At 38.8% G+C, this 25,765-nt stretch overlaps 2 protein-coding genes across 2 annotated transcripts; one reads left to right on the plus strand and one right to left on the minus strand.

Annotated features, from left to right (window-relative positions):
- Positions 1-6,096: 6,096 nt before the first annotated feature.
- On the plus strand, positions 6,097-14,412 carry LOC139729402 (ectonucleotide pyrophosphatase/phosphodiesterase family member 7-like). The gene is made up of 8 exons (XM_071640330.1): positions 6,097-6,191; positions 7,581-7,740; positions 8,354-8,554; positions 10,865-11,061; positions 11,623-11,841; positions 12,520-12,663; positions 13,206-13,337; positions 14,209-14,412. Exons 1-8 carry the CDS (start codon positions 6,126-6,128, stop codon positions 14,410-14,412), a joined length of 1,323 nt encoding a protein of 440 aa, XP_071496431.1. The 5' UTR covers positions 6,097-6,125.
- A 403-nt stretch (positions 14,413-14,815) lies between these two features.
- On the minus strand, positions 14,816-16,719 carry LOC139729403 (alpha-2,8-sialyltransferase 8B-like). The gene is made up of 2 exons (XM_071640331.1): positions 16,287-16,719; positions 14,816-15,071 (listed from the first exon to the last, which is right to left on the minus strand). The coding sequence occupies exons 1-2, from the start codon at positions 16,613-16,615 to the stop codon at positions 14,816-14,818; spliced, it is 585 nt and encodes a 194-aa protein (XP_071496432.1). The 5' UTR covers positions 16,616-16,719.
- Between the last annotated feature and the right edge of the window lie 9,046 nt (positions 16,720-25,765).

A 25,765-nucleotide genomic window follows, 5' to 3' on the forward strand; every position in this document is an offset into this window, starting at 1 on the left:
ATACAATATTTATATAATATTGGATGGTCTTGAGGTTAATACAAGGAAATATTGGACGAGCTATGTACAAATATTGGACGAGTCGAAGACGAGTCCAATATTTTGCTTAGCTAGTCCAATATTTCCTTGTATTGACCGAGAATAGGACACCCAATATTATCATTATTATCCTACAGAGGATTTTAGCAAAGAATATTTTCACTTACCCTTTCTGTTTCTGAGTGCTGTATGGTCTCCTACTGTACTTGATCCTGACATGGGGTATGGTACACTCTTCTGTGCAAGTTAATCCACTTCATTCCCAAATAAAACAGTGATCTATGTATTTTGATGTACATTCCAAAGAAAACTTAGATCAACGTCGAACTAGGCCAAAACAAATCTTCTGTTCTTGAAATAAGTCTAGTTACACAATATAAACACAGAATTTTAGAAAAAGATATTTTAGTTAATTCGTGATTGACCAATCACAGACGTTTTTACTTCACATTTCGGGTCATCTCGTATATCTCAACCAATCAAGGTGCAGTTTATAAGAACTTTGGGGAATCCCCTTCTTGCTGTCCAATTTAAATATTGGTCGCCTCGGAAAAAATATTGGTCGAGATCAACAAACTTTCTAAGTGGGTCGGAGGTTATGAGGTGCGTCGACAAAATAACACTTGTATTTGGGCTCTAAAAATCCTCTGTATGGATAATAATATATGATATTATCTATCCAATTTCATTCAGTATGCATTTGCCTTCCTTTGTATATGGGATCAATCAAAAATATGAAAACCAGTCATAAAAGTTCGGAGGAAAGCTGACGATATTTCCTGAGGAAAAAGATGATCTAAGAATCTACTGTCTTCTCCTGTAAAACATCACACTATTCCCATATGTCTTATATTATCTACATTCCTCTAATAGTATAACATCACCATCAGTACTCAAGATCATCAAGAATATGAAGTGTTTGTTCGCAAAAACCGATAAGTCCATATTTACCAAATGGAGATATTTGCGATTAAATGTCAAGAAAAATAAAAAGAATAATACGAAAATTTTTGCTTCTTTTGACCATAACTTCAAAAATGTACCTTTATATGTAGTGACCAATATATCATTTTAAAAGGTATTATTTTGTATTTTATGACCGATACCGTACTTCAAAATCTTCAAAATCTTCAAAAATGGACTTATCGGTTTTTGCGAACAAACTCTTCATATGCTACAATGAATGTTTACAATGACGACAACTTCGGGGATATCATATCACTGTTGTAGTGTTAATGTGAGAAACACTGTGAAAATATGGACGATGAAGATGATGATGGCAGTGAAAGATAGTGGTGTTGAAGATGATAATAATATTGACGATGATTACAATGCCTTCCTGATTAGTGGAAATGTTTGCACCCTACCCCCCCCCCCCCCGAAAAAAAAGATGACTGCCAGACCGTTTAAGACAAGAACGCACTGATAAAGACTTACAAAAAGATAACTGAAAAAAAAAACACGAAATGAGGAATTACTGATTTTAATATTTTTATTGTATCGACGTTGTGCAGTTGATGATGTCATGATTGATTTTTTTAAATCGTAAAATCATCCTCTGTTAATACGAGGATATCCGCCGACAATTGGTATTAACGGTTGCTCATTTTTTTTCCCGAGTCCCTTTTGTATGTTCACCTTACATCTTACATACATTATGTAGACAGAATGTGTCTTTTGCATTCTGACTTATATTATATTGTTACTGTAGCTAAGGATACCTTTCACCAAAGGGTCTTCAGCATAATTCCTTCTACATTACTCTTTGCAAGTTATTCTAGTAAAATGTTTTTCACGTATTGTCTTCTAAAATGGTTCTTTCCCCACATCAATTACGTCCCCACAAGCTAGGACCTTCAGAACAAATCAGGTCTAATGGCATTACATTATAATATGAAATCACAAGAATCTTAGCACCCACTTTGATTGTTGCCTGCTTTGCAATACCATCTCGTATCAGACAGATCTCTCCATTCCCGCCTTCTCGTCTTCCATTGTCCGCCATGACGAGACGTTTAACTCTATCCCTACCTCTGACAACATTGCCTGTGACGTTTTGACAAGGAGAGTGGACCCGAAATGCCTCCCCCTGTCGGCAGAATGAAGACGAATGCCGCGAAGAAAGGCGCCATTGCGGCGCGCGACGGAAAGGCAAGACGAACCGTTATATCTCTACCACAGTGGTCCCCCCCCCCCTCCTTAAAGTGAGCTCTGACAAGCACTATCATCCGTGACAGGAAAAGGAATTAAAGGCACACGCGAGGGTTTCACCGAATTTGAAGCATTACTTAACACTGTTTTGATTACATTTTGGTAATGCATAGAGCACAGTGTCCCACAGATAATGACAAAAAAGGAGAAAATCCTACATATGTAAGGATTTTATATGATTGTATAGATTACATCAACTATTCATTCGTTCATTCGTAGCCCTTTTGGGAAAGAAGTTTCGAAGGGAATTATAGCTGTGTGCACTTTAAAAAGATTTATCATGAACGCATAAACTGCTTCTCTTTTTCCGACCCTTACTTCCGACAGTCGATCTACTTAAAAATGTTCACCAGGCACCTAAAAACTTTGTATAATATCGAAATATCTTAAATGTTCGTGTTACCAGAAGGACAGGTTTGCTCTATAGATTATAGCATCAATCTCTACCTAAGGTGCATACTTAGGGCTTACGTACCTTACCTATTAAAGCTGGCACACAGAAAAAATAGAGTTGCAAAGTTGCAAGCTTGCTATAGCGTGCAAAAGAGTTAGTGTTAAAGTCTGAAGCACGATTATATGTGCTATGCATGTACCCAATGCTAATCATTAAAGATTACCAGGTCCAAGCATTAAGCTCAGTCAAATTGGAATTAATCTTTGGTGACAACATCAGGAGCACCACGTTGTTATTTGCAATTCTTGAAAAGTCTTATCATGCGAGAAATCGAACAAACTCGTATGGTGTCCAGAGTTCCTGTGATCGTGAGAGTTCAAGCATGATCAAGAGCTATGCTGCGTTGAACGATGTGCTGAGTTAAATCAAATCAAATTCTTATTTATTTGATTGACCAGACTGAAATGAAGTGGATTTTGATTGAAGAGACTGAACTGGATGGAATTGAATCGAATTGAATTACATTGCCTTGCCGCCTTAACAGAATGTAGGGTGATAGATTGAAAGATGATATATAGATGTTGAAACTACAGCGTTATCCATGCTCAGTCTATCTAATGCCTTTATTAGCAGCCAATCGCAGAATTTTCGTTTGGAAGTAATGCGTGACTGAGTTTGAGTTTGAGTTCGAGTTTATTTTATTTCACTACGAGTCACTCACTTCAGCTGCGATGTGTGGTTTAAACGAATAATGGATTCTTTCCTGCTTTCTGGTGTGAGTGGTGAAGAATGATATTTTGTCGAGATAGCCCTTGTTTTGAGAGGTTTAACCCATACAATGCACTCCCGTTATAACGAACGCGGATATGATGAAATTACAGCGAGGTTAAAATTCAAGCCCAAAAATTATCATCGGTAAATTATAGCCTTTGCTCGCCTGTAACGAAATTTCGATGAAACGAAATTTCGATATGACGAAAGAAAACCAGAGGTCTCGAGTACTTCGTTATAAACGGGAGTGCACTGCCTCGTCAAAGCACGGTCTAAATGCAAGCATCTTCGAGACAATGACGTTTACAGCAGTTGGACACCAGAGGGAGCCTTCTACTCTGCATGTGGTGAATGTGTGACAAAAGACCCCAGTGACACAATGCACTGTCTGAAATGAAAGCTGAGACAGTGAAAGATAATTGAGGTCATTTAGTTTAACGCTGCGTGTGGCGACTAATTATGGTAAATAAACAAAGATTTTAACATCATCGGACTCTGCCTTTACTGTTTTGCTTCACTGTACTTGTCTCCTACCCATATGAAAGTCACCATTTTCTTACACATTATCTGATCCGTCTGCTTTATTGCTATCTTGTCCATCGTCATCAATGTGACTACCAATAACATGATTTTCATCTTCTTCAACATCATCAATTCTAATGAATGTCATCGTTTCTCGTATCATCTTTTCTCGTGACATCTTACTAAGTGTCTAGATAACAGGTTTGCATGTATTAAAAATACCTCTGTCATTCCTATAATTTGACGTGACAAGAACTTAAGTGACTCCTCCCCCCCACCCCCCATCCCCCCCCCCTCCAAAAAAAAAAAAGAAAAAAAAAGAAAAGAAAGAGCAGCTACCTTCTGCATGCCGGGCCTGTGTTCATGTGTCCGCTAAATTGTGTTGACTCCTCTAATTGCTGTTCTATTGTTATTTTTGTCTTTAATTTCAAATGTGGTCTTTTTTTTTTTTGGGGGGGGGGGGGGGGGGGGTTGATGTTAGATTTGTTTCGTTTTGTCTGCTTCAAGTGAGGGCACATGGAATCCTCTTGAAAACAAAGATCCCGTCGTGAGGATTGGTCCAGCGTATAACTTTATTCTAAACCCAACTAAAAGGTCACAAGTTCCAGTTTGATCAATAGGATAATCGATCACCTAATGACGTGTGGTTGTGATCGCGATCGCGATCGCTATCGCAGTCGGCAACTGCAGCTGTCTGTTCTATCACATCCAGTTCTTATCCTACCGTTGTGGTAATCACAAAGTACTGAGAAACAAGCGATAAATGTAGGACACTGGTTGCCACATGCAAGATAATGTGACTGCACATCCCGCTGACTTCGTTTCATGTCTGTTAAGTGTTAGCGTTAGATAATGCTGCCAAAGCAACAGATCGTCGCAGACAAATATTATAGACGTATGATATTGGCTGAAATCCTATAACAGATATTTTGGGGAAGTAGTTGCGATGGTGGAAATAATCACGTAATTAAATCACATACAAGAACGTGTTGTCTCAAAATGATTTTATTTTGCCATCACTCTGTGTAACAGCTTAGCGGAGTCTCGTGCAGTAATAACATTAACAGAGGCTAATACTTTTGATGGTATTTTCAAGGCTCAAATTTCTCTTCTCTCTCTCCTTCTCTGTCTGTCTGTCTGTCTCTCCTTATACACACAAACACACACACGCACACACACATATGTGTATATATATATATATATATATATATATATATATATATACACACACACGCACATGCACACACAAAAGCATAGTATATGGTGTGTTTTGACCCTCTTTAAATGCGTACGTGTGTGTGTGTGTAGACCTACTTGTTCAAGAGTGCACATTCCAGTACATACACTGTATAATACAATTGTATGCATTGCATGAGTAAGGAGTGTAAGGCACATTTAAACATTTGTTATTTGCTCCCAGGTCTAAGTTATCTTTGAGAATTTCCAGCACCAAAGCGCTTATTCGTATTTGTGAGCATATAACCATCTACAATACGGACTGATGATTTTGCCTAGAATATCATGAGTAATAATGGAAGCGAATGAATCTTGTGTTGTTAGACCAGATGCTTAATACGGTTCTTGGTGTTTCGTGTTTTTATTTCAAATATGTTTTTGGAAAAAAATAACATTACTTAGGTATACATGTTTTGTCCTTGATTAAATGAAGACATTTGAACCCTTCTCTTACCAAAGCTATAGGTGGAATTGTTTCTACTTATCATCTTTTCAGATGTCATGAAATTATTGCATAATTGGAAACGTTATTACATAATTGCATAGTAGACTCGGCTTGTATGTTGTCCCGAGCAGTAGCTCTACCTGTTGATGTTTCTAGCTGCCTGTCTTTGATGTTTCTAAGACAGAACTTTTGGTGTTGCACGCAGATTATGTTGACCCCGCTACGCATTTGCACACTTGCGCCAGGGGACAGATAATCAAATTCATTGTCTTATCTAATCAGTCATAAACGAAGACGAATACCAAGGAGTCTACTAATGAGCGCAGAGTCCACAACAAGGAGTAACATCGACGTTGTATGACAGGAGATTTGCAATGGTTCTTGGGCTTTCGCAATTTCAGACCAGCTTATAGGGGTAGCTCTTTATTCAAAGTAAATTAATTCGAAGTAAGTAATTTTCAAAATTCTCTTCGGAGTTCGCACGGTTTTCAACGCTGCTCAGCAAGAATGAAGGGTACGCTTGTGTTCATCACTTTGCTGTGTTTAACGGCTTTGCAAGTGGCTGTTGCAAGGGTAAGATTTACATTCTATATCTTTTTTTTTTTATTGGACAAAAAAGATAATTATTTGACAACGATGAAAGAGCCAAAATTCTGTCATTTCATTTTTTTTTATTTGTCCATAATATCGTTTCGTCAAAATTTCAGAATCTTAGCGTATAATATGAATCTCTGAGACCTTTTTCTTGATTATTTATCAAACTTTATGCGTGAAATGAGGAACTGGCATTTTAAGCTCAAAAGACATGCATTGGTGTTGGCCGGCTAGTAGTCCTGAAACATTAGTCGTATTGACACACCTCGGGATGTCTCAAACGTATCTCAACACTAATCCATTGTGGCAAGACATGCTCTTCAATGATTGTGTTTTTTTTTCTCTGTTGTAATTTGGCTAAATCCTTCGACAACTGCAGAGACGGATCAAAGGGATTTGACCTGATTGCATTTGACCTGATTTGATCGAGATTTGTTGTAGGTCTATGTATTTCAACAAAGGCGCAACTTCATGCTCATTTGATACATAAGAATTTTTTGTGAAATGTGGAATAAGGGATAGAATTAAGTAAGCTGATTGGGATCTCAAATCAAATTAATCATTTATTCATTACTTCTAGAGTTTCGGTATTGCTGGTTTTTTTTTTTTTTACACGTCTTCGATGAAACTTACCTCACCTCAAGTCAGTGTTTCGCATTTAAGACAACCAAAAGTCGTAATCACTTTTCGTCTGACTGAAAAAGAGTGTGCAACATGAGGTTGTAGAAAGTAAATAAGCAATTGAACACACATACACACGCACACACACATACACACGAAAGACGAACATACAAAGACAAACACCCAAACGCAGGCACACATACACACGAAGTAGTCATAAGGGGTGCACGTCACGAGACCGACACCCCCGAATCATACAACCCATGAGTTATACATTCAACGAGTCAACCAGCCTTATGTGTTTGACACTAAGCAAATAAGGCCCATAAGTCTGACATTAGGCAAACAAAGCCCATGAGTTCGATACTATAAAGCAAACAAGGCCCACGAGACCAACACACTGAGCCCAGTGATGCTATGTCGGTCTCGTGGGCCTTGTTTACCCAGTGTCGAACTCATGGCAGGACCTTGTTTGCTTAGTGTCGAACTCGTGGGCCTTATTTACATAGTATCAGACTCGTGGACCTTGTTTGCCTAGTGTCGGACTCATATGGGCATTACATTACTTGCCTAGTGTTGAACTCATGAGCTGTATGACTCTTGGACCCGTTTTCAATGTCGAACTCGTGGGCTGTATGACTCATGGATGCCGGTCTCGTGCAACGGGATGAACCCGTCATAAGTTGCTACGAATTTCGTATCGATGGACCCAAATTCTCGCACCACATGATTTTCCTCGACTTGCAGCAAAAGCTCGTACTGCTTCTCTCGGACGGACTGAGGTGGGATCGGTATGGCGAAGACCTGCCCAGCCTGATGAGAATCGAAGAAAATGGCGTGAGGGCTGACTGGCTGGACGGCGTGTTCGTCACCCTGTCATGTCCGTCCATGTACTCCATAGCAACAGGTAACCAGCGCGTCAATATTATTGTTCGCAAATTATCCCAATAGCAACATGAGTCATGTGCATTATTGTGCACGGCCCGTTTATTGGTCAATTCATTCCGTACGGGCATTTGTCTTTCTAATTATTGTCCACCAACCATCAGAGACCATCGATTCCTATTTATCCGTTCATGACTACCATGCACTTCCATTTTAAACCAACTGAATGTCAGTTGTCATTCATATACGTAGATTGTAATGGGTTATGTGAAAATGTGAGCAATCTCCAATAATTCCATTGACTATGCACCCTCGACAAGAATAGATATTTCCATTTGGGTTTGAAGGTGTAATAGTATGAAATGTATTGACAAGTCAACTTTATGAACGTAATATGTACATGCATTATAACTTTTATTGAAAACATACTGCCAGAATGGCTGGCCCCGTTCATCCTATGCAGGGATACACTAACAGGATATACCAAGCCTATGATACTGTGTAACAATTAATAAAATTGATACGAGGTACTCCTGCACCTTGTCAAAACTTTGTTGACGTAAATACCAAAAACAGAGATGGACGCAAATGGAAGCAAATGTTTTACTTCATAATCACCCTCCACCCGATGACAGGCTTGTACCCGGAGAGCCACGGCGCCATTCACAATCTGTATTTCGACCCGGTGACTCGGGAGCGAACGTTGTCGTACGCGAACACGCTCAACAAGACGGAGTGGTTCGACACCGGGGCAGAACCGGTGTGGGTTACGGCCATTCTCCAGGGACTTACAGCCGCCGTCATCATGTATCCGGGTGGCACAGTGCCGATCAAAGGTACTATAATTATGTAATCATGTCTGAAAGATATTGTTGTCACAAACTTGAAAAAACAAAAAAGGTTACTGCAATTTCAAAGAAAAAAAAAAGTAAATCATAATCATCCTTCAAAGGGAAATCATGAATAGAATAATGAGAAGTAGCATTTTTTGTTTGTTTGTCTGTTGTTTCATGGTTTGCTTGTTAGTTTGTTTGTGTTATCTGAAAGAGAATAGTCTGGATGCACTCATGTGAAATATCATACTTGTGCAAATATGTTATCCCGATCATTGATCAATCATCTGCCTAACATCGTTCTTTGTTGTTTTTGTTGCTGTCGTTGTTTTGGGGTTTTTTTTGGGGGGGGATTGAGGCTAATTTTTTTTTCAAATTAAATTGTTTGCCTAATTGCATTTTCTCATCCTCAGAGTCCAAGGGAACTGAAAATGCCATACGAAACATGGTCAAAACATTGACATATTATGAGATGATGTAAATTTGACTGTTGACAGTATGGTTCGGCGTGAAGAGGAAAAACTTCAAAGCTATTGCTGGCTGCACCGACCTCGGTGTTATGTTTGCAGTTCCATGGCGTCCAGATAGTTAGAACAGCTCAAATAAAGTTGAAAGCGTATGTCTGTGGACAGGCACGTAACAGCACAGTCTGAGCTTCACGATAAACGTCCTACCATGGAATGTGCTCGTCTGATATTTGTTCTCACAAATAAAGAGGAATTCAGTTAGAATGTCCAACTACAAAATGGTAAGGTCACTAAAATATGAAATTTACATATTTTACGTGTTTCCGCCTGTTTTGTTGACAGTTTGTCAGTGTCATAATGTTTAAGTTTTATATCTAATTATCTGACGGAGTAGTTTTGAACCTTGGTCATGCAGTTTGAAAGAGAGAGAAAACAAGATATGCGTCCGTCACTCCACACAAACGTCATGCAAGATTAATAGACGTACTAGTACATTAGGAATTTGATTATTGATCTCTCTGCTAATCGGAAGCTTCAAGTGTTTTTTTTTTAATTCTTATCACTGGGTACACAGTTATTATCACGATCCAATCACATCTTGGATTTTATCCCACTGCAAAAGCTATGGACTTTGCAGCTATCTTTGTCTAGCGTTTAAAAAACAAACAAACAGAAAGAAATTAATAATACATAACAAGGAACAATGACAGGACATCAATGTGTTACCAGAAGCTCAAGATTAAGTAATATTTGAGGGGCTGGAAGGATATTTCCCCTGATATTTCCCTGAGGTTTCCGCGATCACTATGATAATGAGACTCTCAAAAGAGATTTTTAGAAAAATAAACAGAGATAAGGTCATATGTATTGTAAACTAACGTTTTGTGGAAACATCAGCCATTATTGTTGCTTGCTTAATATATGTTAGAACTTTTATTTTTTTTTTTAGCGGATTCACCTCACAAAATTGTTTGAGCGTATGGCACAATGTGCGTGGTTGATACCTTTTGCTGACTATTGCTAGTCACTTGGGGCGAACCACGAGGGGTCGGCATCAGTCTATGGCCCGTTTTCTTGTGTGGGTAGATAAATGGACCATTTCACCGGGCTATATGCAAGCTGCTTTTTTCCAATGAATGAGTGAAGTGGGATCTAACTCACGAGGAGCAGGGTGTTTTGCCTCTTACAAACTGACGAAAGGGGATGGCATACTTTCACACGACATTGCTCGGCGAGACTCGAGAATCGAACCCGGGTTCTTTGGATGTGGAGGCAGACGCACTACCGACTGACCTAAATCACCGCCCTTAGAATAATTGTTATAAATTCATACACGTGACGTTATAGATAGATGTTGACTTTGGATAATGCAAGTCTTTTCGTGACAAACTTCATCAATACCTAGAGAGGGCGCCCTAATTTCCTCGATTGCAATATCATTTAACATTTCTCCATTTAATGAGCAAAGAAGAGAAATAAGAAAAAAAAATAGTTGAATGTACTACTTGACTTGACTACCAGAAAGGCCGCTATATGACGTAAAAACATGTCAAATACACAGCCTACGTTTGTTACATGCCGGGTAAGACTCTTTAAGCGAATAAAGGACACTGTTGTTTTGATGCTGTATCCAGGAGTTAGTTTTCCTGTTCATCAGGATGCATTTCTTACATTTCTTTCCTTTTATAGCAAATTGAAACATCATTGAGAGAAATAAGGATAGTCATGATAACAGTAATTACAATGTTGTTCGCGATTATGATCATCGTACATCACCGTTATTATCTGTTAGAATTATCACCATTATGGACATCATCCTAGATTATATCATTATCACTGAAATTAGGCATTAAGCCGAACATCAGCGTGCCAGCGGGAACGTACTTCACCATCAACTACTCGATGAAACAACGAGTCGATGATACGATCAGGTGGTTGAAGGACGACGACTTTGACCTCGTCTTCCTGTACTTCGACAACCCCGACGAGTACAACCACCTGTTCGGCCTCGGTTCCGTGAACGCTACTGAAAAGCTATATGAGGTATGTAAGACAAATCGCCTAAGCCTCTATCGTTATGATGCATAAGAGCTGCTGATCCTTACAGTATAAGGGCCTACTTGATTACAATGCATTGCTAAAGAAAGCCAAATATTTTCACGCTTTGCGCCATATACAGGGATCCTGCCAAGCGAGAACGTCATTATCGGTCAGCCACTCTTTCTTCAAATGTCAAAACAACATTTACATCCACTAAATTATCGGCACATGATTCTCATGATCACACAAATGCAACGAGTTTCCTATATCTTTTCTTAATTGCAAATAATAAAATTTTGATAACGTCAACGACCTCTACTAACTACAGTATATAACCTACATGTTGATTAATATTGGTCAGTCCTAAATCACTCTCCCTGCAATTTACTCTCTATGTATCTTCACTTTTTTTTTTATTCCAAAAACCTATCCGCATGTGAATAATCGCAACAAAATTGACACGTTTAGAAGAAGTATTTCAAACAATTCATTGTTAACAATGCAATTTTGAAATAACCATTTAAACACAATATATTCACAAGTTTCATATTTGCTTTCACGTAGGTGGACAGTTATATCGGCTACCTGTTCGATCGCCTCGCTGAGACCGGACTTGACGAAAACACCAACGTCCTCGTGGTCAGCGACCACGGCCACATCAACGTCGAGACCGAGAAGTACATCATCCTCGACGACTACATCGATTTCCGGGATGTCGACTTTAGGGTCACCGACTACGGCCCCATGTTCCAGCTTGTTCCTAAGAACGGAACAAACGACACGGTAAGTAGCCTACAGCTTGACGAAACGAATACACCTCTCACCCTTTTGTTATTACAATATGAGTCAGCGAAGGTGGTGTCACAATTGTCAATAAATTGGCACAAGATAGCCACACGAATATGGAATTTTAAATTTCGCGCGAAGTTGGCCCCGAACTTCTAAATGGTTAGAAGCCAATCAACAGCCGAAGCAAATATTGTCAGTACGCTGCCGACAGAAAGTCACATGATGGCACCGGAACCACACTACAAGGCCAAAAGAAGATGTGAATCTTTATTATAAAACCAACCGATACGAATCGATAAGACTCCTGACTCCCAATCGGAGGACCCGAGTTCGATTCCCGCCCAGCGCTTTCGTCTTTGGACAAGCAGTTTTTACCCACCATGTCCCTCTCGACCCAGGTGTATAAATGGGTACCTGTAACGCTGGGGTAATAATAATGGCAGGGCCCTCTGGTAGAGCAGTGGTAACAATGAAGATGCTACACTAGTTGATAAAGAAGACCCTATTAGAAGACATTCGTATCTTCTGTTTGTGTTTCTGGCTGGCCAAAGATTTTGCAGCCGCTTACAACGTTGATGCCGGAGCCTTTATCGTGTGTCCTTCTTTGCTCAAATTCGGGACAGTGTGATGCCTGCATAAGACTTGTTTCAAACTATTCCAATCCTGTTCCAGGTGTACAACGCTCTCAAGAACGCACATCCCGCCATGCACGTGTACAAACGAGAGGAGATTCCCGAGCGGTTTCACTACCGGGACAATTCCCGCATCCTCCCCATTGTGGGATTTGTGGATCCCGGATGGCATATCCACTCGCAGGTAGGCCTATAGACCTTAAGATCGTAGAATGAATGATGCCGTTTACGTACTTAATTTATCTTTTTTTAACACCAGTGATTTCAGAACATTTCGCTTGAAAATCGCTATAAGCACATTGATAAGTGTGAGCACGTTTACACCTTCAATCTTCATCGTATATTTCAATTCACTTGTAATGTACTACATAAACACATATTTGTGAGTGTGTACGTGTGTGTGCGTTGTGTGTGTGTGTTTGCCTTTATATATCTATGTATATATACATGAAATGTTTGGGTGTGGGTTCACTTTGGGTATGTGTGAGTGTACCAAAATGATAATAGATAATTATGAATACAAAATAAAAATAACCAAAATCTAGACAGAATGAAACTATTTTGGACTTGATGACATTCTGAACAGTAAAATAGTAGAATTTTGCTTATTATAAAAGAACACCGACCGATTATATCCAATAATTAATTACATTCAACTGACACTACTTGACATAATTACTTCGGTCATTATTATTCTGACCTGCTGTAATTCTTCAATTGCTTCAGGAAGCTCTACACCCATACGTGGACGTCAGGTCCGACCACGGCTACGACAACCAGTGGATGGTGATGAAGTCGTCATTCTACGCCCAGGGTCCGTACTTCAAGAAGGCCCACCGCGCGCCTCCTCTTGAATCCGTGAGATGATTAAAATGTGTTTGTTTGTTCGTTGTTTGTTTGTTTGTTTCATATTCCATCTGAGAAGATGGCTGTTATATACAGTCATCCGCAAGACTCGTTAATCATGTTGATGAAAAGATGAAAAACACGTAAACACACATACAGACAAGGAGACAAAATAAACAAGCAAATGAATCAGTGAAAAATTGTATTTAGTTACAAAGCGTCATTCATAAATGAATATGCTAACTATTTTACCATTTGTTTAAGTTTGTTGTTGTTGTGTTTGTTTTTTGTTTCATCTTATTTGCTCACTACCTCATACCAAGGCACAAAGTGGTCTTTTGGCTGTTGAGAAACCTTTACGCTTTTTGTAAATCACTATATAGCGTTGGAAACGAAGCTTCCCGTATTCTTTTTCAATGCATTTGAAAGGATGGCATAATCTGATTCCACCATCCCTGTCCATATAATATACATGTACAAATCAAAAGCGTTGCACATGACAAATTGTTATTAGTTTGTGATCTGACGCCCTAAAGATAAATACCCAGTAAATGCGTTAATGATAAAACGTCCTATTGTGTGTTATTTCATCTTGATAATGTATGAAAAACATTGAGCTTAGAACATCCTTATCAAAATTTATTGATAAAACGTACCTGTCTGTATATCTTTGTCATATTTGTTTGACGATGGTCGTAAGCGGTCACCTTAGTATGTGAAACGTCTTATTCTTCTTCTTGAGTAGTATTTCTTTTCTCTTTTTTTTTGCAGGTCCTTGAGAGAATTGTCAATTGCGAACTTAATTTTATCTAACAGCAATGTAATCAAATTCAAATCGATGATCCTCTGCATCTACTGATTTTGTGCATCCTCTCCCTATCAGGTTGATCTGTACATGCTGATGTGCGAAATCCTCGAGATCGATCCGGCGCCTAACAACGGCTCCCGTGCCAGGTACTACGACATGCTGGCCCAGTCCGCCCCGACGACCCCGCCCATGACAACTGCTTCCGCAGAGACACTTCATGCCCTGTCTGCACCACTCCTCCTGCTGGCTGTGGTGTTCTTAGCGATAATATTACATTAAAGGGATCGTTCGATAAAAGAGATCAGCAATTATTGTACATTATCAGGCAACTGCAGGTGCTGGCCCGTGCTGCTGCCACAATTATTATTGCAAAAGAACGCTGTTGGAACAGTATTCTCTACAATGTCTCTATTTCCAAATTTTGTACACAATTCATTACCTGATCATGATCGAAAGAATTATTCGTACCGTGCCACATACAGGAACAATCCATGATTCTACCTTTAAACTTTTCTGTACCAGTGACTTTGGGCAGTGTGTACAGTGCTATATCAGGTGTTCTGTGACAATCGGCACTCAAGGCACATAGAGGGTTAATAGCCATAACCATTAATTTATGCTGTCATATTTCTTAACCGACGAACGTGTATTTGGATTCCGGGGTTTGGGATCGAGGTCGCTGTCACCTACAGGGGTCCGTCACGAGTGAACCACCCATCCTGGCGAAGAATTTGAAGATGCGAAATTCGATGGGCATGCGGTGCTTGTTGTAGACGAAATTCATGGAGCTCTCCGGTTCGTAGTAGTGATAGCTGACCGTCCTGTTTGACGGATCCCTCTCGAACGGGTAAAAACCGTACAGGGAGATTTCTTCGCAGAATAGGCTCGCCAGGGAGAATGCGATTAAACCCGTCGATGGGTTCCTATTTTTCCATAATCTGAAGTAAAAAAGACAAGAAAAACAACGAAAAATATTGTCAGTCGCTTCGAAAAAGAAGACTCTAAACCTTTGCTTCATTCTTCTGGTGCCTGTTGATGCTGCGTCCTTTTTTTTTATCGTTTGGCTATGATACGATATTGAAACAAATCATGACAACACAAATAACTTTATTGAAATCCAATAAAGTGCGTATTGGAGTAAACATCGATACTATAGGAGGTAGATAAATCCTTAACATAGCTTGCAAATTTACTTACACGCATGTTTTTCTTGTATTTAATAGCATTTCCTATTTTTACTATTATATAAAAAATTGGGAGTTATGCAGTAAAGAATCAAGACTTATATTTCATGTATTGTACTGACGGTGCGATTTGACAAAAGTTCGTTAATGAATATTATGAATCTATTCAATAAAGGTATTATAACATGAATAATTCTCATACAGTAAGCAAAGTAACCAATTATAGCCTGAATGAGGGCACATTTTTCCTATTTTTCTAATCATTCTTTGCTATATATTGAGGAAAACACGAATAGGATTTTAGGAATTTACACCCGCAAGATGAAGAAATCAAAAAATTATGCTTGAAATTTGTAAGCTATGAAATGTTCGGTTTTTCACCCTCCCTGACTGCATCCTAAAGTACTGCATTGTCATTAATTCTTTATAATCTACATTTTTCTGGTTCGATGCTTTGATACTGTTTTCGTGAGTTTTGATATAAACTAAGAATAAAAATTTTTGAGAGTCTTAGAGCTTCTAAAGAATACGTGTGCATCAAAATTAGAAAATTGATGTTCCACTATTTTTTAATTCAGTTTATTATGATTATCTTTCTCTCTCATCTTCATAGTTTCCTCTCTCCCTCTTTCTTTCTCACTCTTTTTTTCTCTCTTTCTCTATAAGTACACAATTATAATCATACATATTGGTTATTGTATGTTGTATAATATATAACATAATGTGACATAAGTTAATCTGTGCATTATGAGGCATGTGTGTGTTTTTTGTGTGAGTGTTTTAATGTGTGTGTGTGTGTGTGTGTGTGTGTGTGTGTGTGTAGAGGCGCAGTCTTGCATTTCATGCCTCTGTTGTCACTTCCGAGGCAACTTTACCATTAAACATGTTGAAACTGATAAGATTTTAATCTGTACACGTTTTATGAAAAATGACATTAATGATGATGAGGATGATGATGTATACACTAACTTTGCACAAATGCCCTCCATGACCCGCGGACTGTACGCCCATCTGATGTCCCCCTGACCACTGCCCTGGCCATTCCGATGTACCCACGCTGCAGCGACGTCGAGTCGGTCGCGAAAGCCGCCCTTCGTGTACCAAACGATTCCGTTGCCGACGTCTCGCAGTCTCCTCAACAAATCGACACACAGTGGGCTCGCTGGCACAGCCTCGTACCTCGTCTGGTTCTCAGCGCACCGCATCGACTGCATGAGCTGAACGCGATTCATCGTGGTCATCGTCGTCCTCGATCCGACATCGTCCGCGTAGTCCCGGCCAAACGGCGCTAGGTTCATTCGTAGCACGAAGTCGTGTGCGTCAATATCCTTCCCACACTGGCTTCCCAGGAGAATGCCCGAGTTGCCGACTATCGCACATCTTCGCGGTCTCTCCGTGAACGTGTCCGACACAAGCTTCGAAGATCTCGGCGATTTGTCATCAGAAGCGTTTATGAACACAAATTGTTTGCGGTTGGTCTTAGAATTGAATATCTGGATTGCATCGCGAAGTTTGACCACGGATTCCACTTTCTTCCTATAGAAAGGGAAAACATGACAAAGTTTTAAAAACCAATGCCTATTTTGAAGGTGAAATTTGCATATCTTAGGGTATATTGACATAGAAAATACACATTCGTTACGTCATGTACTTGTACAAATATTATTTGATACACATTCATTTCCAATGACGTCCGTGCTCGATGACGTATGACTCACGATTAAGAAGAGAGAACACTTGCGATGACGACTTACCGCATTCTCATAACACTTTTGCTGACGTGAGATTCACGATCTAGTAGACTTTCCGACAAGACTGAAACATTGCCTGGTTGGTATTAGGAAAAGAACCAGAAAACAAATGTGTTTCATCTTCACCGATTTGGAATATAAAGGAGTGCTACACGACATGTAAATTGAATTAAGCACAGCGTTAAACTAATGAGAAGATATCACGTTGAATGAAAATGAGGGGTAAATTTGGCTGCTCATGATGATCGTGTATCCAGCGAAGCCGCGCCATTGCCTGTGATGACCACATGGCCGACACATTGAAAAAACAAACGGATATGACCAAAACTATTAACTGCATGATTGTTCACCTATTAATCCGTCTTTCGTGTTTTCCTCTACGGGGAGAAAAGTAATGACAGTAATTTTGCAGAATTCTGTATCATCTTGACCCCAAAATCAAACACAATTTTTGTGTCTTCATATTTACTAGTAAGTAATTTACGAGTAAGACAGTGTGTAAGTATGAACATTGCAGTCTCACATTTCAATCGCAGCAAAGTTAATTTCTACTAGTACCAGTTTAGCATTGACTTTCTGTCCTTTTTCATCGCAAATTGTCTTTTTCATCCAAACCTGTAAAATAAGTACAACTTACTCTGTGATGTCGTAAGAGGGCGCCGCTCGTAATCGTCTCCTGTCATTGACTTGGAGGCGGAATTGTTGCTCTTTAATCTCGGTGGACCGGTAAGCCATGATTCCGAGCGCCTATTTAACACTGGTAGCACATCTGAAAGTAAACATACAGAAAATATCCTGGCGAGGATATCAAACGTGCGTCTCTACCGACTAATTATGATCATGAGCTAGGAATTGGCGCTGACTTGATTAAAAAAAAAATGCTTAATCAATCGTCCAGGGGGAAAAACACTTGTATTCACGTCATTGTACTTGATTTGGATTTCATTTGGTTGTTACGTCATCAGTAAACGATTTAACTTCATTTACATAGCAATCGTATTCATTCATTCAGTCATTTGATTATTCGTTCAGCCAGCAGTTAGTAAGGCCTAGTTGGTCAGGTATCCAGTTTAAGTCATCAAACAAGATAATTAGCTTGTTCAATTAAGGAGTTGTTCAGCTTCACATTTGAGTCGTTGATGATTACAGTGAGTTGTCGAATCGAAGACCTCGAAGTTCAATGCAAGCATTGCCTCACTTTATGTGGGAAAAATAAAAATCTCACACATGAAAATCGAAGTTCTAGTGCGTAAATTGCGGCTCCACTCCACTCCACGCCTTGCAATCGTCGGAAAAAAAGTTCAGGGAAAGACCATGTCAAGAACACAAACACCCCTCGATTCTGATGAGAAAACCCGACAAGGTCTAGATCCCTGGATGGAGACAAGATTTGGCGAGTCAAGTCCGTCGAAGAAATTACACCTGTCTGGTCTGCAGCGTGTTGTTTAACTACATTGCCCGTGACCCCTGGTAACCTGGAACGCTGCAGAATGGTCGCTCTTCAAAGTCGCACACTGTCGCGCAGCGTAAACTCATACTCTAAAACCGCTCTTATCGAAAATACCACGTTTGCCCCCACCAAAAAAGGAGAAAAACTCAACAAAACAAAACAAATCAAATCAAGACAAAAAGACCAAAAAATGTTGATCGATGTTGCCATCGCACTCTCACCTGAAATTTCAATTTCATATTTGTTTTCAATTTTAATTTCATTTCGTTCTTGAACATATGTTGAAAGTTTGTTTTTTTTTTCTCCAAGATTACAACGTACAAAATAACGAACACTGATTTTGGTCAAACAGCATCTAAATCAACTGCTAAAATCAACTGCTAAGACAAACTCGACAAATAATTTAGAGGCAAAATACACTAAAATAGTTGTATTTTCACTTTCAATGTCCCACGTTGCAAGGGCTGTCACAATAAACATACGTCATGATCATGATGAGATGACATCTCTCTCCAGGAGAAGTGACTAAAAACTATTCTCAAGAATTTACTGGGAAAACGAGGGGGGGAGGGAGGGTGAAAAGGTGCAAGGGGGGGGGGGTCACGAATGGCCACACTTGATTTCATTTCAATAAAAAAAGAAAGGAATATACTTCGGGGTACCATAAAACAACATAACTATGCAAATGTCTGTTGTTATTATATATATATATATATATATATATCAATACTGCACTACAGAATTATTATTTCAATATATTTGCTTATGAATGTGTTTATTGAAAATCATTTTGCACAATGTTAAAGTTAGTTTGCATAAACAGAGCAAGGTCAAAGAGTTTTCGTCAAAACTGGACCTACAAAGTTGTTTTTTTTTTTGTCGAGGAACCAATCATATCAATATCGTACGGAAACTTTTAAGTGCCTCCGCAAAGGCGACATGGCGTGATGTTTGATCGTTTCTTTTCAACTTCTAGGGTCCTTTGTTTGTTTGTTTGTTTGTTTGTTTGTTTGTTTGTTTGTTTTGACACATGATGATAAGTAAATGTCAATTTTATTTTCCTATATAGGCCCATCTTTTTGCCGGTACTAATTGAAGAGCAACAAATTAAAGTCTTCATACTAAATGGTTCTACAAGGGATTACGTTTGTTAAATTTTTGATAGAAATATTACACATTACCATTTATAATGTTTTATGAGCCATCCAATGGAAGCCAATGTCCTGCATATAGTTTTAGATTCCCATCTACTTAGCAAAGCTAATTTTATCAAGGGGAGGTCAGAAGTAGATTGAAGAACTATTGACACAAAGAATGAGAATGAACCTATAACGTTTGAACTAGAAACCAATGGAGGAGTTGTGAGGCTGGTCAAATCACCATGGTTACCTGACTATGATCAACGTCACTATCAAAGACAAAAACACAAACAAAAACAAAAAAGCCGAAAAAGTATCAATCCGTTACCTTCTTTTTTTCTCTCTTGAGATCACGTTATTTTGATAAAATCAGCCAGAGCGCTGAAGAGTAACTTGCAAAAGGATGCTTCTGCCAACAAATATTGCCGGGAACAGTCCTCCTCCACTTAGAGGTAAGAACAAGAAAGATAGGTAGATAGATAGATAGATAGATAGATAGATGAATAGATGAATAGATAGATAGATGGATAGATGGACAGATAGATACATAGATACATAGATAGACAGATAGATAGATAGATAGATAGATAGGTAGGTAGATGGATAAATAGATGGATAGATAGCCATAGATATGTATATGGATGGACAGAGAGATAGATATATAGATAGATAGATAGATAGATAGATACAGACATAAATGGATAGATAGATATCAAAATAGATAGATAGATAGACAAACAAATAAATGGATATAATATAGGGAGAGAGAGAGAAAGATGGGGGAGAGAAACCCAGCTCTTTTGGGTTTAATCGATATTCGGCATAAGAAACGTGTACTGATCAACTACGTCATCTTTTCAATGACGCGAGGACATGAGTGCGTGATGTTTTGGGTTTGGTTTGTGAACATCTGGGTACCTTGACTTTGCCCGGTGAATAGCCTACGCAATGTCATTCAGGTAAGCTGCAATAAATACCCCGTCCTTAAGACCGGCTCTTCGACACCTATAAATCTTGATTGTTGTTGTTGTTGTTTTGTTTCCTGCACATTTCGTATGTTATCTCTGTTGCGTTATGATCTGCGTCAACCCCCCCCCTTCCCGTCTCCAAATCTCTATGACAGAGTCCCGTTTTTTATTGTTCCTTTCTTCGTTTATATGCAGTAACTAAGCTACAGAAAAAAAAAGAAATCCCACACACATGCACCACATTTGTTTTGTAGTCCATGAACATTTTCTTTTCATCGTCGTTATGCGAGACTTGAAATATTTCTTCCGTCGTAAACATCTCACGAACTCCAAAAATTGTTGTCGTTTGAAACGTGAAAAAATCAAGAATGTTTATGGCGCAGCAGTTGTTTATGTGTAACATTCCTCAACCCATCCTTCTTGTTTGCGATTTATCATTTATATTACCTTTGTTTATGTTTTCTTTTTACTTTAATGTTGGTGTGAATTCGACCTCCAGAAAAGCAAATTATAAAGTTAAATGGGACTACAGTAGCACGTGATTTTCATCTATAATCTCATGTTAGGTTCTCGAAAGTGTTTCACTCAACTTTCCTCGTTTCCCTGGTCGTTCAAATCCTGCTTATTTATACAGCAGCATCGAGTTTGTGGGAACATTATGATGAAGCTAAGGGTTTAAAGGTTATAGACTTTTAAAAAACCCACAATTTTTAGCGCCACCTTTTGCAACAAAAGGAGTTCATTAATTAGCACTAGGCCTATAGATATATATTGCGAGAAAACCATGATCTAAGTACGGTAGCATTTAACTTTAATAATCAAAGTGTCAAGAAATGCAAATAGAACACGAACATAAATTATCTTAACCTTTCCATTTCACCCATATTGCGGGAATCAATTTTGCGGTTACGAATTGAGTGAATTCGTCACATAATTCTTACCCTAAAATGCAAGACCTTTATGCACTACATTTTGAGTGAATAAGGATAATACTCTTTTTTTTCGTTTTATCCAATCAGATAGAGCTTATAGCTCTAAGAAAGTGTTGTGAAATGCTTTATCAATGAGTTCTGTGATATATTTTGAGAAAGAGGGTTAATTATTAGCTAGAATTAGATTCTCCTGCTAATGTAGAATCCTGGAAGTTTTTCTTTGGAATACGGTTGATGAAATTTTCTCTCGTTCAGGCGTCTTTTTGTCTGTTTTTCTTTTATACTGAATGTATTAACGTCCAGGGTATGCTTATGATGACATGTCGACTAATGTTGTTTTAAGGTCTCTTCCACCACCACCCCCCCCCCCCCCACACACACACACACATCTCAGAGGTCGTGCCCCTCGAGTGATTAGCAGACAGGGACTGAGGAGAGCGTCGCCTGACGATATCTTGTTTGACATTCGGTGAGGTGTGTAGAAGCCGGGGACGCTTCTCTCTCGACGCGGGTAGATCCCCGTGGGATAGCAACGAGAGCTTCGTGTTGACAGCCCCGTGCTCAGATGAATTTGATTTGTCATGCCCCAAATGAAGCAGAAGAAGACACAGACAAAGAAAGAGAAGGAAAGAAGAGGGATAGTGTTGACGATAGAAGCAGAGAAAAATGTGAAAAATAGCCATAGGTTACTGCTAGAATGTTGTTTCATGTGAACTTGCATGTTAGACAGATATGTATGATCCGCACTTACCACCCACCCACCCTACCTCTTCCCTTTAACTCTTGATCTCTTTGTAACTGCCTTCTACATGTACTAAACCTTATCTCTTTGTCTTCAGAATCATCGGTGAAGGCGACGTGAAGTAGCTACTGCGACCTTAAAACTTGATACTTTGAATATTTATGATTGAGAGGGGCTTCTGACAATCATGGCCTGCAAGGCGCATGTCTCTAGAGAAAGAAAGAGAGAAAGAGAGAGAGAGAGAGGGGGGGGGGGCAACTCGGTGAGGTGATAGACGGAACGGATTGAAAGAGTGGAAAAAGAAGTGAACAAAAAATATACAGTTATATGGAAAGGCATGTGTTGCAAAAGTCGGGGAAACCTCTGATCAGTGGTTTCCCCGACTTTTGCAACATATGGCGTTCCATACAGTTAGCAAGAAGCTAGGTCACGGACGCAATTGCAGAGAGCAGAAAGCCTCTGAAAGATAAAGGACGCTAAACGGAACAAACGTGACAGCGATCTTAACAGGAGAGGCTTCAAGGGTGTAATGAGTGAAAATTTGCAACCTTGCGTCACAAAACTAAGGAAGGAATATGGATAAGACTCTGCCAGCAGTGCTGATCACCACTTGGAATAAGAGATTAATAGCTTTAAGTATGTTTAACTTGTAAGTTGGAATAGGACGTTCCCATCCAAATTAAGCATTGGAAAAACGACGAGAATCTCTCCTTTAAGGAAAGAGGCTCTGAAATTCACGGAGTCTATTTGGGAGCAAGGACTTGCTCAGTCGCACATACACATACACAGCATTGAATTTATTCTTAAAATCTGTTAAACAGGACTACTAGATAATCTTGAAACTTGGCATACCCATTAAGTACCTGATATTCATCATTAGATGGATGCTAGTACTCTCTCGAGCCTCATGATGTTCAAATGGGAAAAATGTCGATGTCAGACTACTAAGCACCATCATGACCATTAGTCTGTAAAAGTTTTAAATAATTATCACTTCTTGTAAATGTTTGCATGCTTCAAAAATAAATATATACGTAGAAATATAACTTAGAAAGCATCAGAAGTCCTTTGATATAAAGTCAAAATGTAATATTTGCTACAACCTCCCCCCCCCCCACAAAGAAAAAACACCTAGTGAAAGCACAGAACAAAAAAAATAAAAATAAAAATAAACATACCTCACATCTTGCCTTATCCAGGCTTGAAAAAAGAAATAGTCTTGGGGCATTTTGTTAAATGCCAGAAAAAATAGTTTCAATTATTGAATGCAATCTGCCAAAGTTTAACGAGTAAAGTCATTTTCAAAAAGGGCAAGAAGCTATAATCAAGTGGTTGATATTTTGATAGCGATTGCGGCTGATGACAGGATGGGATGAATCATTCAGTCTCTCGAATTTCAAGGTGGCCTAAAACATTCAATAAAACGAGCAGGTTTAATATTCAATTCATGAAACGATAGAACGTTTTGCAGTCTCACCCGTCTGGATATCACACCCTAGTGTTGACCCAGGAAGACAGTCTGCTTGTTACACGATGTGTAAACATACAAACATATAGGGCCTAGGTCCTAATATCTAAAATATCAAGAGGTCCAGACAAACGATTTTAAAAGGTATTCTCACTTTTTCCTTTTGAGAGCGCGTATTTCAATTCGAACTAAAGACTAACAATATTTTAGATTAGGGCCTGTAGAATTACACATGACGCATTATGAAAATGTTATGTAATCTAACTGTGATTGAAGTAAAATCTATAAAAAATATAAAAGATTATAAAAGAGGATGAAAGATAGAACCAGAGATAGGTCACACTAACAAACAAACTGAAAAGAAATTGGAAATAAAGACGTGAAAGGACAGACATACTGAGAGACAAATCAACAGACATCAAACGGGCATACAGACAGAGACAAAAAGAGAGAGAAGGGGGGTCCACCCAAAGGAGAGAGATGGAGTGAACTATCAGACACAGATGGATGTGAAAATCTTTACCCCCCCCCCCCCAAAAAAAAAAAAAAAAAATAGACGGAGTTATGGGAGAACAGAGTATACAGTACCATATTTCGTACAGTGACCAAGAACAAGAAACTATAATGGTTTACAATTACCCAACCTGTGGATTTGTTGGAAGGACATGAATACAGACTGAGGAGGACCAGACATGGCCTCGAAAGAGAAAAGGAAAGCAGAATGAGACACATCTTTTTCTCCAAGAATGGAAGGATGATGTTTTGTTGGTTTTTTCTCTCCCTCTTCTTGTCTTTTTCTTTTATTTCGTTAAAAGGGGTCGCAAAAGTCGAGGTGACTATGCCGGTTGACCGACGAAGTGCTGAATAGCTGCTAGTCGCCCGTGAAATTGACTTTTTTCACCCTGAAACACAAACACCATCCGTATTTGATATGTGATATTTTCCTTCTTCTAAACTACTTCTTCTTCTTCTTCTTCTTCTTCTTCTTCTTCTTCTGCTTTTTCTTCTATTTCTTCTTCCTCTCCTCCTCCTTCTAATCCTTCTTCTTCGTCTTCCTTTTCTCCGTGGATTCCAAAAAGAGGAAACGTATAGGCAATGTTGTTTAAAAAGGAAAAGGTTTTCAATGTTAGAGTTTGAGTGATAGAGAGAGTCCACAAGCAGAACAGTGCTACCTTCATTATATATACTTAAATTTCTTAGAATATATGAAACGTTACTGTAGAATTTGACGAGTTAGTGACTCAGATAAGTCAATTTATTCCAGTGAAGGAACAATAATTATATCATCTCACGGCCAGTCTTTCTTCGCTCTTTTGTCGTCACTGAGTCCCAATCTGTTGATGAAGTTGATAAGTTGACCAGGGTGTTCTATGTTCATGTATTGTGTTATAGAATCATAATGATTTTCCCAATAATGACTAATAAGGGGAGGGTTTACTTAATGAATATATGATTTTCAGCAATACTGTTGATAGTTTAAACACAAATATAGTTTTAGATGATTCTCATCTACAAAGAGTATCAAATATTAATTTTTGGGGGTCATTGTAGATGATAAGCTTTCCTGGAAATCACATGTTGATAATATTTGTAATATGATATCGCGTAATACAGGTGTTATTAATAGATTGAAATTTCATATTCCACAAAAAACATTACTTATGTTATATTCGTCGTTAATATTGCCTCATTTGAATTATGGAGTTTTAGTTTGGGGCAACACGCATCAGAATTTACTTGAAAGAGTGTCCCTCTTGCAAAAGAAAGCCCTCCGCATTATCTGCCATTCCCCTGTACGTTCTCATACAAACACGTTGTTTGCCTCTAACAAGCTCTTAAAAATTTAAGATCTGATTTTGTACAATTTAGGCCAATTTATGCACAAGTATTGTAACAATTTGCTTCCATCTATTTTTGATTCTATGTTCCTAAAAAAAAAATCATTTCATGAATATCCCACTAGGCGTTCCAATGAATTTCATTTACCCCTCTTACGCA

This window comes from Diadema antillarum, unplaced genomic scaffold (assembly GCF_040938485.1).
Source record: "Diadema antillarum isolate AM-2024a unplaced genomic scaffold, OU_Dant_1.0 seq00000238_RagTag, whole genome shotgun sequence".
Lineage (NCBI taxonomy): Eukaryota > Metazoa > Echinodermata > Echinoidea > Diadematoida > Diadematidae > Diadema > Diadema antillarum.